Here is an 18,470-nt window from a genome sequence, read left to right as displayed (position 1 = left end):
TATGTTTCACAGAAAGGGTACATATTTCATTCATTGTCATGGCCTACTTATGCCATCTATATGTTTCTCAACAATTTCTTTTTTTTTTGCCTCATAAACCAAATGAAGTCTTACTCAAAGACATGCTTAATAGAGAAACAAGCAGTCATTAGGTTGGGAAACCATTATTCTCTGATGATATTTAACTCTGTCAGAACAGAGCGCCTAGCATTTGGAGATATTGGCCCTGAATATCTGCAGATAAAAGATTCATGATGTCAAAAGATTAGCATCAATGTCATTTCTCTGGCTTCACTGGAAAAATTACCAGCTTGCCTGAAAATTTTCAATAATAGGAGAAAACATTGCTATCAATAGTTGTTGAAAGTATTCCCATTCATTTTTCTTCAGTCATGAAGTCAATATTTGCTTAAAACTTTGGTCAGTATTAAGTTCATATTTTTGTATTAAAAGGGCAATAAATCTAATAATTACTTGAGCTGTGTCCTAGCCTTAATTAAATGAAGGTCCTTATTTCAATGAGCAGATCAAAAAATATATTTACTCACAGCAAAGAAAACTATGTAATAGTCATGCATCACAACACACATCAAATTTTTATAGTTATTGGGTCACATGTCACATTAAGAGAGCTGGTAGCTCAAAATTTGTTCACAATTCTGTAAATATTTTATTCTTTACAGCATTATGACGCTCCAAAACCTGAAGATCCACAAGTTTATATTCCAGCTCCACTTAGTTGGAAATATCGTGGCAAATTGTGTGAATCGATTTACTTGAATAGGCACCATAGAAGCATGACATATACCAGCGATGGTGAGCTTGGAGCCATGTCCTCTAAAATTATAAAATCTTATATTTTGTATGATCAATATATACAATTTAATTCCATAGGCCACGTCTTAATTTGGAATGATAGCATTCATACCTCGTGGAAAAGAGGAAATACACCATCAACCTGGGAAAAAGTTCTCGAAAAATGGATTCATTTGCAAAAAGGTGGAATTACCTGCATACAACAATGGAGACTGTGAGGAGAATTTACTTTAGGACTTCCTTTGTACCGATCGCAGAATCCATTAATTATTAATAGAAATGCATGTAATGCCAGCCATTGAATAATTTTCAAGTCTGCATCATTGGTTCACGTATGTGAAGTTCATCAGTTTAATTCACTCATAATCTGCTACTCCTTAAATTTCAAGTGAGTATTTGTCATCAATTTAAAAAGTCTGCTACTTTTTGAATGGATAAAAGTGCATTATGGCGTAAATTTTTTTATGTCTATGTTAATAAGACATTTTGCCTGTGACTTCTGCAATTACATGCATTATTGCATTACATGTAGCCGATTTAAACGTAATTAATTTTATGTATCTTAGTAGGTATTTACCCTGAAAATAGTCTTGAGTACATGCATGCGATATTAAGTTAACTACTCCGTATTCATGTAGGTAATTTCGATTTCATCTAGGTTTTATGTTTTTAATAAAATACCAGTGACTAACCAGCAATAAATCCTATGCAGTCACTTGCAAGTGCACACTAAGTGCAAAAATTCCTCTGCTGAGAATTTATGCTGCAAGGTTGCAGCCTTGTGGAATCTTATGCCTGGCAGCATTAGCAATCTTGTCCTCTAAACCCAACAAAATTCCTAAGGAGATGAAGATGCCTTGTTAGTTCGAGTGATAGAGTACCTGGTGCAAATTTGAAAGATCTGGGTTTGAATTCTCGGTCAAAGCATGTGATTTTTCCTCTCTGGAATTTTGACACTTCACGTGCATTTGTGGGTACTCCTTCAAGGTATACTGCTATGTAGCCAGTGGTGATTTCCTGGAATAATATTGAGTGATAATTCAAAAATATTCATGGAAAAACTTGAAGGTCATGTAACGATTCACCTATTATCAAACTGTGATCCTTGATATTTCATAAAAATTTTCTATTCAATCACCTCAATAGGTTTGTCATCACAGGAGATTCTTCCGGCATCATTAGATTTTTTAACCAGATGCTATTTCTTATTCACTGTATAAATTTCCCTGGAAATCCAACAAATCTGAGGCAGGTGGAATTTCATCTGCAGCAAGCAGCTGACACTAATGAAAAGAGTGCTGCGAATTTAAATGGTAACGTACCACAATTTTTCTCGAAAATTGAAATGATTCAGAAAGATGTCTGTTTGAAATAAGTCACTCACTTGAGTCATGAGTGATTCAACCCTTAGATTGTTTGTGTGTGTAAGGGTAGAGCTCACTGCAGAGTAAACTTCAGATGTGTGCTACATCGCATTCAGAAAGATAAATAGTTCCTTTTTTATATTTCCGAAATTACGCCAGTTCCTTTCCCTGGGCCATCTCACGCTTTGAAGATTTTTTTTATTAACTGTCAAGTTTAAAGCGTGGTTGTCATGCTATTTATAGAAGGGAAATACTTTTTAAAATGAAGATTTGCTACGAGAATAACTACCAATGAATACCCAATAAGATTTTAAAACATTCTTGGAATGTGCATTATGTGTTTCCCTTTTGAAAATAATATAAGGATCACTTGTGCTTGAAACCGCGGAAAGGTAGTTCCTAAAAATGAAATTTGTCCCTTTCCAATCACTTTACAAGTTGCCTCCATTTAGTAATAACTTGAATAAATATGTGACATGTTTATTTTTATTATTTTTGTACTACATGGCTCTGTTAACTTCAGTTTTTGTTGGGATATCTTAATATGTATTTCAGGTTCTACCTTGTTCAGAAATAGGTCTACCTACGAGTCTAAAGAAGCTGGACGTGATTTAGCCTCTTTAGGTATCAGCTTTCACGGAAGTCATCACATGGATAAAAGCAGCAAAAGAAGTGTTCATCTGCCCAAAGATTTCATTGTAGGTGAGTTAAGCTCAGCACCTTAGTCAAATTTTAGAAGGGACATTGACTTTTTTGTCTCCTCTTCAAGCTCCTGCAAAAGATATGTGAGAAGCAATCTTTCTTGACTGTTTTGCCTTATTTTATGTTATGTAATATCTATATTCCTCCTTAATTTTTTTCTTATTTCAGTTGTTACTATTTTCGTGACATTTTTATTTGAAGTTTTTCCTTTATACCCTTGATGTTTCTTTTTTTTCTTTCTATTTCGAATACTTGTAATCAATGTACAACGATATAAAGGGTTTTCTATTAACCCGTTAAATAAATATATTATTATTAAATTATAGCAGTGCAGCAGACTCCTGATTATCTGGCTTCGGTTTATCCGGGATGGAGATTATCCGTGCATGACTTTACGGTCTTACAAAGTTGTCTGCGATCTTTAGAAATAAATAAAATTGGATGCAAAAGCACCTTGATATTGGCATTTTAAAAAAATATATTGGTACACCGGGCTAATTATTTCCATGAAAATCCCCTTCTTAAATCAGAATTATTTCATCTACTTGCTGACGAGAAATGTTTCAAGTTTACTTGGATGTCTGCTCTGCCATGGTAGACAACGTTCGGCAGTGGGAAAAACTCTTGATTACTCTTAGAAGGATTTTCAATGGTTAATCATTCGTAAATTCAGAGGAGTGTAACTTACGATCTTTAATTGTATATTTCATATCGCAAATGTGCAATTATTGCAGTGGCCTCGCATGCAGTTGTATACGCCCCTAGGGAACTGGAGATTTCGTCGCACTCGGGTATATTTAAGCCGTTACCAGTCAAGGAGACTGGAGAGGAAAGGAATAGTAGAAGTGGAAGTAGAGATCGCATGAGTCATAGCGAGGCACTTGCCTGCGTAGGCAATTTGCCATAAATCCCGGTTTCCTATAACCACTACTACGCGACGGCGTAATTGTGCGCCCATTACCTTCGTGGCAGTTCCGTGATCCTCTTTTCCGAGCAATATCAGTGCGGTATAGGGCTCAGTGATTATGGAGCCGCGTCCCACAGCAGTTGCATCCCGGGCAACTTGTGCAAGACGCAACTGTTCGTCATGGTGCTTAGGGTCTGGCATCACGCAGTGGTTTCGAAGCATTCATGCAGACCACTTTTCTGAATCCGTGACCTCGCAGCCATGGGTGCGTGGTTTTACATACCAGGTATTACATGTAGCATTAAGAATACGAGTACAGTCACATTACCACCACAAAAAAGATCGTGGTTGGGAAGATGAAGCTCTTAACAACTTCGGAAAGCAATCTTAAATAATAGACAAAGTGCGTAAGTTATATTAGATTGTTTGACTTAAGAAAATTATGAAAATTACAAGAAATTAAAGTAAAGTTTGGATTATCTGTCCTTGCCGATTATTCGTGTCGCCTCTCCCCATCATTAGCTTGGATAATCGGGAGTGTACTGTATGCCTTTATTAATTTCTGAACACTCATTAGGTTTTAAGGGCCTCTTGAATGATGTTAAGGGATTGAAACCGGTCGGGGTCCAGTGATAATTTAAAAAATGGAAAGTACAAAACCTCAATCAATTTGTGACTCATCAATGAGGAAGAAAACCTTCTCATAGTGAACGCGCCAATGGTAGAATTTATTGAAAGTATTAATCGAGTGTTCAATCACTTCTAAATAGGTATATACTACGAATTAATTTAAATTTATTGTAAACCCTGTACACTGTGCATTTCTGAACAGCGACTCACATGAATTGAATGCATTTGATTTGTGTATGAAAATCTTTTATTTTCTGTATTTCACAAACATACTAGGTCCTTCAAATTCATAAACTAGATGGTAATACGTTTTACTGTGTACATACTCCTTTCCCTTGGGCTGCAACCTTGTTGCGGTTGAAAGGCTTGCACATTCCTATGACCCGTAGAGGTGCAATGGCAGGATTAATTTGCAATTATGTATTCCTAGTTGGGCTATCCATGCCAGATAGGTGGAAGGGTAAGAGCCAGATGAAAGGTAGTCCACGTGATGGTGTCATGTAAAAACACTGTTGAAATGGAAGTGGGAAACCCTACCAACTATCTCTTCCCTGAAAATATGGAGTTTGATCTAACGAGCCTCGGATGAAATCACGGGACCTGACCCTTAAGGGCGGGTGTCGTAGGTGGCAATAAGGTTGGCAAGGTTCTTGAGGTCTGAATCATGCTAAATACTTGCAAAGACTTATCATCATCATCATTTTCAGCATCAGCAGCAATCAAGGATGAGGATAAGCAGACCAAGAAGATGGAGAAGAAGAAGGCATCAATGAATGTAGGGACATGGAATGCGAGGACAATGATGAGGGCGGGTAAGCTCGAAAATATAAGAAGAGAAATGCAGAAAGGAAGGATAGATATCTTGGGTTTACCCAAAGTGAGGTGGAAGGATAGTGGGTACTTCTGCAGTGATGGGTACTGGGTTATATATGCTGTGGTGAGGAGGAAAGTCAAGGAGGGTTAACTTTGATATTACGTAAATGGGAACCTTGGTAAGAGAGTAGTAGGTATAGATCAGGTAAGCAATAGGATACTGGTGGTAGAAATTGAGGTCGACCCACCAACCTCGTGGTGGTTCGAGTTTACATACCCAATAGCAATCATAGGGAAGAAGAAGTAGATGAGGTGAATGAACAGCTTGAGGAAATACAGTGGAACTTGGTTAGTACGTTCCTCCTTAGTACGTTTTCCTCCTTAGTACGGCGATTTCCCTCGGTCCCGGTACCATCCGAACAAAATACAGGTAAAAGAATTTGGTTAGTACGTTTGAAAAAATTGCACTTTCCTGGTTAGTACGCTCAATTGCTTGCCGTGACGCAACCCGCAATTCGTTCTCTGGTGTCTTCTTAAGGGTCGCAAACGTCTGAATTCATGATTTTATTTATTATCATTAGTCATAAACATTCTTCCATTCATTCCACATCTCTTTCTTCTACCGTAATATATCCAAATGCATTTCTGAATTCTTGTGACGTGCTGAATAATAAAATGCGGCCATTTTTCGGGAATGTCTGACTATGAAAAACTACAACCAATAAGAAGCCCCAATTTTCCCCACCCCGAGCTCCTCACCTTCTGTTGCCTTTGGAGCGCTTGGGAGTGCCCACTGCTGCGCACAAAGTTCGTGAGTGGGCAATTGTTGCTATTGCACGAGTTATCATGATGAAGAAATGAGTCAGACAATTTCCACATTATCTAAAGCAGTACTGTTCCATAAACTCGACGTCGTGCGTATTTACTTTACTACTGTTGCGGGAGCAGACGATCCTCAGGATCTCCACGCGAAGCTTAGCTAAAAAATAATTGATCTCGGAACGAAAGCAGACGACATTAGACAAATGTTGAAAGTAAATTTCAACTGTTTAATATAAAATTTTCTTGTAATTACGTCGTAATCTAATAATCTTGCGTGTCATCAGTCGATATATCGATCGATTTTACAATCGAAATGGTATCATTCCAGAAGCGAATGTCTACGGCTGTTGCCGTAATTTGAAAGTCAATATAATTTTGCCCAATTTTTATGATGTTTAAAAAACCAGTTGACTTACTCCGGGTTGTTGTTATATTCTCCGAGTACGCTGTGAGAAAGAAAAATGACTTGTCTTCGCTTGTCTGAGCTTCACTCGTCCTCGTTCTGTAAATATATATAGGATAAATCACGGGAGATAGACGCCGTAATCATGAAATCGTCCCCGGGATGTCCATGAAAAATTGCGATTTTTATTCACATGGTATTGTTTTTCATGGTAGCGCTCGTTTTCTTGATTTTAAATGTGAAAAGAGTTCAGGAAGGCGATCCTATGAGAACTACCGATAGTAATTGTAATTATGACGACTTTTTTACTGATTGCAATAACCCCGACTGCTATTATTTACTTTCCTCGTTAGTACGTTTTCCTGGTTAGTACGTTCATTTTTCGTGGTCCCTTCAGAAACGTACTAACCAAGTTCCACTGTAATTGAACTTGACTTAAATGCCTCATTCAAGGAAGTGAGAGATGAAATGAAATAGGAGAATTTGGACTAGGAATGCAGAACATTAGAGGAGAGAAAGTTTTTTTAAAAGAATTTTGTTGGAGAAACAAGTTATTCATCACAAACACATGGTTCAATCATCATGTACGGCAAAGGTACACATGGAAAAGTCGGAAGATATCAGATAGACTACATCATTGTGAGATAGAAGCATGTATAGGAATAAGTAGTGAAAAACTTGTGCAGCTTCCCCCACAGATGCAGATTCAAACCACAACCTAGTGCTTATGAAATGCAGCGTAATATTCAAAAGACTTTGAAAATGAAAAATTAAAATAAGAAAGACAAGGAAATGGAATGTAGAAGCTCTGAAAGAGAGTGTGAGGAGAGAATATCAGAAAATAGTGGAAAATAGTACGTATGTGGGAGATTGAAAATTCACAGAAAGTAGAGGAAGGGTTATACAATATTAAAACGGGAATAGTAAAAGCAGCCGAGAATTCAATTGGCAACATTGACATTAGAAGAATTTAAAAGCCGTGGATTATGGAGGAAATGATTAAAGAAATTTAGAAGAGAAGGAAGTTGAAGAACTTGGGCACAGACCAGGGAAAAGGATGTATGTATAGGAAAATTAATAACCAATTACAGTGTGAAACTAAGAGGATGAGGGAGGCTTGGTGGAAAAGACTGTGTGGAAATGGAAAAGTTTCAGAAGGAAGGAGAGATAGGTGCATTGTATGTCAAATTTAAGTCGCTATTGTAATGGTCGGTCCCATTACACAGGCATGCTCCCTGGGTTTACTTACCTTTTCCCTTTCCTACTTTTCCTTAACACCCTTCCTCCCCTCCCCTCAGCTTTGGCTCGTGGAAGTGGACGATTGATGTGTGTGTGAGGGAGAGTTTAAATGTCAAAAGGGTGAACATATCAAATGCTAGTTAAGTTACATCCTTTAGACTTGAAGCAAATTTCCCCTCAGTGCCCCTTCCTCCTCAAAGGCCCCCCTATCGTCAGCAAAGGGTGGGCAAAGACCATGGCGATGTGGAGTGCTGGAGGATTGACTAAGATAGACATGATCCGTGGGCAGAAGCTCTGCCCGACGAACGAGCAACAATCAATTTGTGTGGAGGAGACAAACGGAACGCAGATGTGAGCAGAAGGAGAGTTGTTGGCAGAAAGTTATTTGTACGCAGATTTGGCGTACTGGTGCCTGAAGAAGGACCATTCGTCCCCTAATTTCTACAGAATCAACAGCCTGGCGGAGAAATCACCTGACAGTAATTATCCCTTAAAACGCCCCCAAAAAAAGGAATGCTTCAGCTGCAGTGCTAACTTCTCATCAAAAGTGTTCCCTGCCCTGTGAAAGTGCAAATTGAATTATTATTGTCGTCATTAAGGACGATTTTGCTAAACAAATGGGAAGGACTAGTCAATACCTCCCTGAAATCATTGAGAATATTTTGAATTGTTGCTTTTTTATTATACACCCTCAGCAGTGTTCGTTTCTTTTCTTACGCATTTGTTATGATCATTTTCTTTATCATTTATGTTTCATTGCTCATCCCTCAATCCCTGGATCTTATTTCATGTAATATTTATGCTAAGTTTTCCAATAATAATCTGTGGTTGAATGAATGAAATAGTGTGAGTGTGTCATTCGCCTTACAAGTTGAGGAGACGAGGTTCCCAATCAACCCTGGTCATACCTTTCCCCGACATCGAGGTGCACTTCTCCAGCGGTAAAGCCTGGGACCATGAAGGATTGGGGTCACTCTGGGACACCCCACTTGCATACCTTCTCCTGATGAGACTCTTTATTTTTGTTGTTGTGTTTGGTGTCACAGATTTTTCCTATAGTCTCGTGTGGGAGGAGTTAGTGGGAATTCGTATTATTTTTTATTGTACATGTTTCTGTCTGTCAAATAAAATCCGGGTGGGGCGTGGACCGTTACACTATTGGGCGGCAAAAGAGGACAACCCATGTCTAAAATTAAGGCTAAGGATGGAAAGATGCTAACCAAGCTAGAAGAAGGACAGAGTAGATGGAAGGAATACGTGGAGGATCTTTATGATGGAAGGAACAGACCGGAGAGATTGACTTTAGAGGAAAGTGCAAAGGAGGAGGATAATCTTGGGCCGGGGATCTTAGATGCAGAAATCGAGAGAGCCCTTCATGACGTGAAGACTAGGAAAGTAGTGGGCGTGAACAATATCCCATGTGAAAGAATCTTCTTCTTCTAAAGAATCTAGGGAGGGGTGGTAAGAGAAGGTTATTCGAACTAGTACACAGAATCTATAAGGAGTTATGTTGGCCTGAGGATTTCATTAAAAGGGTTCTGATTCCTGTTATTCATTAAGAACGTCAGGAAGAGAATTGCATAAACAAAGGAAGCATTCATGAACAGGAAGGAGCTCATGAGAGGATCGTTACGTAAGATTTTAAAGAAAAGGTTAGGAAAGAGTTTGATCCGGAGTGAAGCTCTATACAGTGCAGAAATGTGGACACTTTGGAAGAAGGACGAGAGATGAGTGGAGGCGTTCAAGATGTCGGGGTGGAGAAAAATGGAGCAGATGAAATGGACAGAGAGGAGGAGGAGCGATGAAGTACTGGACTGCTGAAATTCTATATATAGATAAAGAATTTCAGCATAAGTCTAGTGCTTTCACTGTTTTAATTTTGCTTGGGGAGATAGTATTACATTTAATATGAGCTCCCATGAGGCACTGGATAATGCAGACACTATGAGGTGATGCAGGCTCTTAACCTGTCCTGAATATGCATCACCCACCATCTTGCTCTGTTAGGTAGAGACTACCCAAAAAGAATATTTCCTACCTCTCCTTATTTTATGTCCAAATTTTAGTATGTATTTGGAATTATTTGAAGACATGAATATCCTCATTTATGGGAATACATGTAATTACAATGGAAGTTTTAATTTTCCTGTCTTCGGAAGTTTTCACTTAAGCCAATTGATGGATGATCAACTTAATACATATAATGTTTTATTCATTTTATTTAGTATTTAACTATTTTTCTAGCAAATTGGTGATCTTATTTTACAGTTGATGGCCATGGATGTGCTTACCTCATTGATGCTATCAATAGAAAGCCTTACATCCTCCTTGAATGTGAAAGTAATGTAATTACTTGTTTTGATGTTCATCCAGAAAGGTAATGACCCAGAACTTTTATGTTATAATTGTCGAAATGGCTTATGACAATTGATATTGGGTAAATTTTTATATCATTCAGTATACATGCCCACATATGTAACTCATTATACTCAATCATTTTGTATTTCTATGGTTGTTTTCTTTTGGCATAATCCAGACCTATTATCTAGAAAAAAACAACAGTTAATTTTTATTATGTACAGAAAAATTTAGTGATGGCCATGTATGTACCCACGCTGAAATGCAGAGGGAGCCTTCAGAAGGTGCCCTGACACATATACCTTTCATGATCCATAGTGCTATCCAACAAGTCACTTGCAAATAATAAACTGTACATAGTTAAAGTGTGAATAGTAACCCATCCAATCTTAGTGTGGGCCCCATAGTGCAAAACCCAAGGAGACTATGTCTGGACTATGTGGGAGATGTCTGGAATTGATACATGCATCAAAATTAGTTATATGCATCACAAATTTTATTCTCAGGCTAATACACCTATAATACTTCTAAACAATTGTGTGAGAAAAATGTTAGAATTTTTGCAGTACCATTTTACTTAATTAAATTGCAGTATATATGTACCTATTTGTTGTATGAACACCATATTCGGAATATAAAATATCCTCTATTTTTATTTTTCCTTATCAGTGAGATAATTTCAATCGCAAATAGAAAAGGGGAGATTAGTATGGTTAATTACATCAGCTGTCAATATACATACATCAAATCAATTGTTGAATTTCTAAATTCTGATGAAGAGGTCATCAGCTGCATTAAATACTCAAGTCTAGGTATGTAAAAAGTATTTTAGTACATTTTGATGCATTACTCGTAAAGGAAGGGGATGTTTTTAGTGATGTTTATAATTTGCTTATCTATGTCTAACAGATGAACCATAAATAAAATATTTTTTAATTTGCATTTTATATGATCAATTCTGCAAAAACTGAGATACATTTTACCAAGCAGTGCTTAAAAATGGTTATTTTATTACTGCCTTGCCAATCACTCTGATTTTTATGGAAATAATAAATTCCTATTATGTAGTCATTTACTTCACTTTTATCCTCTGATTTCTGCCTTCCACGTCACCATTGTCATCTTCCATTTTGTGATATAAGTTTTTATCCCTACTTTCCCCAGCTACAAATGGCCATATTTACTCATTGCACTTGGGCTCCGTGTGCCTTTAAATACATGTTGTTTTTTCCTATTATCAATGTGAATGTCTGTATCTTTGTTTTCCTCCTTGTATATGCTTCCTATTCTTCCATTGATGAGTGGTGAGCTTTCCTGGTGCCATCAATTGGTCACTCCTTTGGGCCTAGGCGTCATGGGCATTCTGTTGAATTAATCTCCGTCAAAATCATAGTGAATTAAAGAGTCCTGAAAGAGCAATTGGTGAAGCACCCAACACATCTTCAGGAGGGGTTCAGGCCACATTTTTACCCTTTGGTTTCCACCATCTTCCTCATCACTGTTATCCTAATTCATTTCCTGTTATGTGATCTTATACCTTCTACCCTCATCTGTTAATTCATATAACTCTAACTCAGAACCTTCAGATTTTGCACTGAGTGCTCAGTCGGATATACTATCCGGACATTAGGCCATGATTTAGGAAGGAATTTAATCAAAAGAAAAGCCCTTTTAACATAGGACCAAATGAAGTTCCAATCCATGGCACCAAAGGTAGCTCACTGCTCTAAGAAGTCACGTAAGGTTTTAAGCTCTGAAATTGCAAAATCCCAGTTACAATAAAACCATCCATACATCTCAAGCAAATATTTGGAGAGGTTCTGAGTGCTTGTTATCTTATTTTTGTGACTGTTAACCGATTTTGTGTGCCCTTTTTTAAACCATCCTTTCCCTTCCTATCAACCTCTTACTAATGTGTTTCAATTTCATTGTGTGTTACACTAATTAAGCAAATAAAAGGTTATGATTAATATTAAGTTTTGTCATTTTTACCTAAAAGTTTACATAATCCATTGCTAATTCAGACTTCAATCATAATTTAACAGGAAACTATATTGCTGTTGGTATGAGATCTGGAGAGTTACTTTTCGTTGACTCCTGCCTTTATTTGCCAAAAATGAAGAAGCCATTCCATGTTTCTAGAAGCCCAATAGCTAAAATATGCTTCTCACCAGATGATTCATATATGGCTCATATTGTGAGTGAAAGTTTTTGTTCCTCAAAGCCAACAGAGAACGATTTTTTATGTCAAGCATAACATAATAATTGTAATAAAGTAATAATTGAACTAGCGATAAAAATTATGTATGACAAGGTAGGCATTCTGTGCACATTTTAAACGCAGAACAAAAGTTTTCAAACTACTCCCAGGTATGGGTCCAACTTTTTTTTCATGTCTGAAACAGGCCAAACCAGAGTTCAAAACAGACTAAAGGTCACAAATATAAATGGATCCCAGCCTTGTTGAAAAAAAATTCCTTGTAGGAATTGTTTTCTAATCAGCTCACCTTAAATCCATTTAGTGTCACATTGACCGGTTATGCTCATATACCATGCAAATATGTATCATGAAGTGATTTGTGTGTTGTGTATGTTCAGGGACAACAGCAAGTTGAAATCAGCAATTTCATAATATTTTCAATCAATTACAAGGTAAAAGGAGCAAATGTTTTGATGCTGCTTTTGTCACATCGTTGCCCCCAAACTTTGGCAACATGTTGCGCACAATCATAGTTATTCAATTGATTTTGTAAGCCGGTAAGAGATTTATTCTTAGTAAAATCATGTGAAAACAAGTCATTCACATTTACTCGTACAGGTGTTTTTTTGCAAAGAATGAAGGACACTCAAACTCACCAATATGAGGACCATGTCAGTTGTCCAGGTTCACCAAATAAGATGAACATGTAAAACATTTATTTTTATATGGTACATATATAGTAAAACCAAACAATTATATAGCTGCCACAACGAAAGTATTATGCTAAAGCATTTTCTTATTGTACTTGGTGGATATTCACTTGTAAGTCCATTAATGTATCCTGGATTCTCCAGAGGTATATTTTGATCATGTATAGTTGTAGGGGGGAAACTAAATCCATAAAAACAAACAACAAGGTGGAGACACATGCAAAGAGAATGGCCTGCAATGAATTAGGGCAGCAGGTATCTTCAAAATGAAGGTTAATGTTTTCTTCCTATCTAATGCGTTGTTTACAGGATTCAATAGGCTGGTTTTCTGAGTTCTTCACTGGTTGTATTTTGGAAATGGTGATGTATCGCCCACCTACCACTGTGCTAGCACTGAGCTCAAGGTTAACTATTGCTCTTTCCAAAATTATACAATGAAGGAAATCCAATTACCAACCAAATAAATTCTGAAAACTTTATCATTTAAATTGTGATATGTATATACAAAACAATTGTTTGTTCTCTTTAGGCTACCACTTAGTAGTCATCTTTTTCCTAAATTTTGTGTCAGAATTTTTTCATGGAAGCCAACATTCTTAGTTTCCACCACAGTTAAAGACAATTTGGGATACTACAAAATCAAATTTGGCTTACAATTACGTAAAATCAGTGTCGAAGAGATTAAAACACACCAATAATTTTTTTCCTATAGGATGGACAGGATACTGTCACTTTGTATGGTTCTCAGAATATAACAAAGGGGGATGGACCAGAGTGGATTTACTGTGGACGTGTTTACCCTCATAGTGGTGTAGTAAATTATTTGACATTTGACCCATATCCAAGAATGAAAAATAGGCTCCTGTCAGTTGGAAATGACTGCTCTTTAGTGGAGTATACCCTGGAACTAAGGTATGACGTCAGAGTTACATGTATATATTATTGAGATATTACTACGAATTAGATTGAAATTGTATCATACAATTAAATTCAAACAAAATCAACAAATTTTCATCAAATGCTTCCAATTTTTCCAAAATTAGAAAAATTTTGGTGAAACATCCCTCAGTCATGATGAAATTCTGATTTCTTTCAGTCTGACTAAAAATTGCATTATGGTTTCACATTGGTAAAGCAATTACGTCCACCTTTTCATGGATTGTTATGTACCTACACTGAAATAGGGGGAAAAAAGGTAGGACGTTTTGATGGCAGGACAAGGTAAAGCGTAATTCTTAGGGATAGAGGTTACAGCAGAAAACAAAATGTCAATGACAAAGAATGGGATGAGAATATTGTCTCTCGCCAAAGTTTTTGTCTCACCTAAATTATGCTCTGACATCCAGACCATTTTCTGCACCAGGGAATGTAGCCCATCATGAGAGAGCACTTTCTTCATTCCCATATCTCCTTCTCAGTTACTGTAACAAGAAATCACCCAAAGCAAAATATGATAGAAGGGATGAATTTTTATATGAGGGAGATAGAGCAGCCTATGGGTTTTTTGTTAATGAAGCAAAATAAGTGCATATTCACCATTACATTCCAGAAACAATTATAGAGATAGAACCTAAGGATCATTATTAGTTTTAAACTCATATTATTTATCAAATTAGTTTTAAAGTTTTGAGAATCCTTCCCAAATGTGGCAATAAAACTGTGATTTAATTCAAGAGCATCTCCATGGCAAGTGTAGGTAAAAATGGGTTCACTTTAAATTACTAGCTATTAACCCTTAGGCTGCAGGAGTTCACGATTTTAGCTGCCAGCCAGTGCAAGAGAGACCCCCAGTGCAGGAGGCACCCCCTGCCACGAGGGCTGGTCTGGTAGAGTTAAGCCCCTTAGCGATCCTTATGATGAGGGCAAGAGACCAAGTGCAAGATATCCAGGCAATGAGACATTTAGGGTAAACACTGCAGTCAGAGTGCAAAATGTATAAAAACATTCCCGCACTCTAAGGGTTAAAGATATTTTTTCTGGTTGAGAATATCGATACCTCCACTGCACAAATGCTCAACAATTTCCCACCAAACCAAATCCGCTCATCTAGTACTATTAGGGCTACTAGATGAGCTGATTTGATTCGGTGGGCGATTGTTGAGCGTTTGTGCAGTGGATGTATTGATATTCCTTAACTCCAATCAAAACTTAGCATTGAAAATGTAATTCATTCAAAATCAAGACAGAAGTGTCCATATTTTTTCCAAAACTTTGGACTTGACATACATAAGCAGCCGAATGTAGCTAATGTGAACAACACTGTATATGATTGCAAATTGGAATTTGAATGTATGTATTTCAAAGTATAAATAAATTGCAGTATGCAACAAAATATATCATTGCAAAAACAGTTGACAATATAACCACTTCACATCGGATTCCTGCAGCGAGAAGGTTCATAAATGAGTGGGAGTGGCGGGCTAAATTGCCGAGAAGGGGCCCTAAGGTTTCGCAAGCTGGGTCTCAGGCAGGGCCTGAATGTGACTGACCATTGACACCTCAGCAGTACCTTTCCTTACCCCACATCATCTGTAGTCAACGTCTGGTCGTTTCTGTTAGAAAATCCACGACAACTCTAACCAATTTTTGGTCTTCTGCGTGTGAAAATGTCCGTCGGCTCCCCCTGACGTTCAGGGTGAAAGGTTAAAGCTCCGGGCACAGTTGCAGGATGGCATCATTGACTACCATGTCAGGATTTAGTTTTTGCACATTCCATCACCTTTTTACTCAGGGCCTAAGCCTTTGCTTCCAGTTAAGATACAACTTGACTCGAAGAGTAATTTTTGTTAACAGTTGTACTTGGTATTAAACCATAAACCTGAAAAATGAATAAAATTACTAGGTAGTAGACTTTGTCTATTTAATATTCTCAGTTATAATAAAATGACTTATTTCAGTTAATGGGTATATTTTTTTGTTTTACATGTGTGGGTACCAAATGATAGCAGCAGCGTTTAATTTATTTCATGAATGTATTTCAGAAGTTCCCATTTTTTTTATACAGGAAGAGGGAGGGTCTTTGCATACTCTCTAGGGATCGCATTGAGCAAAGCGCATATCCTTTACACATAAGTTGGATAGACCATTCTTCGGACAAGAGATACTTGCTGATAACAAATTCAGAGGTATGAAATAAGTGTAAATATCTAACCAATTAATATCAACTTTGAAATAAATTATAATGCATGAAAGCAATGTATGTGGAGCTTTTATAATTGTGATTGCAGATTAATATGGAATTTACTCCCTAGTTCAAGTGCAAGCTTTACAATTTGGACACCAAAGATTTACGTCAGACATGCCTAACCATATCCTATGATTCCCCCATTTCATGCCTCCATGTAAGTAGTTGCGTAAATAAGTACAATTAGGATATTTGAATCAGTAGCATAGCTAGAATGGAGTGAAGGGTTGCCCCCAGTTGCTCACTCTCTTGATATGTCACTGATTTCAGTCATTGTTTAACTAACATTTACATGACTTGTATAAAAAATGTCAGACTTCTTTATACCTAGTATATAAATATATATTTTAGCTGATGACTCAAACATTGGCAATTCAAATCAGATATGAATCATAAGGAATCGGTAACTACCTTTTCTTGAAAGATATACCATCTATTTTTAGACGCTGCAATCAGATTCAAGTGAAGCTATGCTCTTTGCAACATCCACATTGATTGGATTGCTGAAGCTTCCATTTGATGGCAATCCATATAAAGTCATGGGGGTGTTGGCTAACCCAGTTGAATTGACAGCAGTCATTCCTTCCCAAGATCACCAAACTGTATTTTCACTGGGAAAGGATGAAACATACATTGTGAAGTGGCACACAAACATGAGGTGCATACATAACTATTATTATTTATTAGTATATGGAATGATAACATTCAAAATGTACCTGTAAGAGAGAGAAACTCAATATTTCACATTTTCATGCCTTTATCTGTATCTTTAGGCAGCCAATGCTAAAGGTACATAACTGTCAGTCTTTTCTCTAATTATTTAAAAGTGCAAATTTGTGTCTTCTTCATCAGTGAAAATCATGGAACTCTCGTTTCTGTGCATCACGCTGTTACATTTTTGCATATATTATGCAGATTTTTTCATCAGAGGCATGTTTTCAATGTAGGTTAATATGTGCAAAAATTTCTTCCAAAAAGATTTTGGAATTTTTTTTTGAGTTTATACTGAATGAGTACAATGTTTTCCTCACAAAACACATAAGTCAATGTCCCACTTAGCTGCAATATTTTTTCACATTTTATCCAGGCATTTGCTCCGGCTCTGCTACCATGCATAGTTCCAGGCAAGGCTGTATTAGAATTACTTTAAGTTGATATTGGCATAGGATTATCCCAAACACTCAGAACTTTATGAAATGCTTTAGGCCTTGATTATGCATCAGAATTGACCTCAAATGATTCAAACTCACATCCCTCTGTTCATACAAAATTCCATTCACTGGGTCAGCAATTAAATATATGCGAAGGCTTTCATCACAAATAAATGAGAAAAATCTGTGAATACATTAATTTTCTGTGAGGGAAAATCATATACTTATGTAGTACATACAATAGCATGAAAGTTACCTTATTCTCTCTCAGGTGTGTACATTCTTTCATGCTCCTGTATGGCCAGTTGAGGTTTAATCCCAGGTAGTTACTGGCCTGTGGTTGTACAATACAGTTAGCTTATTTTACTGGTGATACTTTCAAAATCGTTCCCTCCTCCTGAAAAAAAATCCTAAGAAGCACCTCCTCTGCAGCATATTATGTACTTGTTTCTGCTTTAGCATTAAACAGTGGACTCAATAATTCTAAAAAATAAATGCAGGCTCATTAATTATTCATTCAAATGGTGTAAATTATTGGAAGTGGATAAAAAATATATTCTATTGAAAGGATACATCAAAATTATATGGTTGAAATCGAATTAGAGCAGTTTCTATTTCTGTTTGAAGATCATACACGCATTCATACCATTTTGTGTGCTAATCAGGATAATTCTCAATTAAATGTTCTCAAGTTGGTTTGAAACAAGGGTAAGAAAAACCTGAATCCTAACTGACTGGAAGATCAAAATCAGGAGCAATCAGGAAGCCCTTGGAAGGAAACAAATTTGGGGGCCGTATTATTTTGGAAATACATACAATCAAGATGGCTAACAAGGATCATTCATACTGGGGTAGCCTTAAGCTGCCTCCCCAGCTAGGGCCATATACCATTGCTGGTCAACCAACCCAGCAAGATCACCTTATTCTACAGGATGAGGTTAAAGAAATTAAAGCAATTTTCCATGTAAATGCGATTAGCATTTGAGAACATGGACATTATTATGAACAGGAATTAAAAACCGTTTCTTTCAATGTCTGTAAAGCAATTTAAAGCAGTACAGTTAGCTTGGACTAGATATTCCATTTTAGTATTATGTATATGCAATTGATTCTTGAGGAATTGAAAATTAGCTGTACTTTCTGGATTATAATATTGTCAAATTTACATAAA

General features: G+C 36.9%; 1 protein-coding gene across 3 annotated transcripts in view; it reads left to right on the top strand.

Moving 5' to 3' along the window:
• LOC124159338 (cilia- and flagella-associated protein 251-like) overlaps positions 1 to 18,470 on the top strand; it is a 31,254-nt gene that overhangs the window by 8,346 nt on the left and 4,438 nt on the right. For all 3 annotated transcript variants that reach the window (XM_046535093.1, XM_046535091.1, XM_046535092.1), the window contains 11 exons: positions 684 to 816; positions 895 to 1,030; positions 1,963 to 2,129; positions 2,736 to 2,882; positions 9,965 to 10,073; positions 10,724 to 10,866; positions 12,100 to 12,251; positions 13,677 to 13,876; positions 15,969 to 16,089; positions 16,216 to 16,305; positions 16,592 to 16,806. In XM_046535093.1, the coding sequence (XP_046391049.1) occupies positions 684 to 816; positions 895 to 1,030; positions 1,963 to 2,129; positions 2,736 to 2,882; positions 9,965 to 10,073; positions 10,724 to 10,866; positions 12,100 to 12,251; positions 13,677 to 13,876; positions 15,969 to 16,089; positions 16,216 to 16,305; positions 16,592 to 16,806 (1,613 nt within the window). The remainder of the gene's footprint in view (positions 1 to 683; positions 817 to 894; positions 1,031 to 1,962; positions 2,130 to 2,735; positions 2,883 to 9,964; positions 10,074 to 10,723; positions 10,867 to 12,099; positions 12,252 to 13,676; positions 13,877 to 15,968; positions 16,090 to 16,215; positions 16,306 to 16,591; positions 16,807 to 18,470) is intronic.

Source organism: Ischnura elegans, chromosome 5 (assembly GCF_921293095.1).
Source record: "Ischnura elegans chromosome 5, ioIscEleg1.1, whole genome shotgun sequence".
Classification (NCBI taxonomy): domain Eukaryota; kingdom Metazoa; phylum Arthropoda; class Insecta; order Odonata; family Coenagrionidae; genus Ischnura; species Ischnura elegans.
Note: the sequence above shows the minus strand (reverse complement) of the source record. Positions and strands in the feature narration are given on the sequence as shown.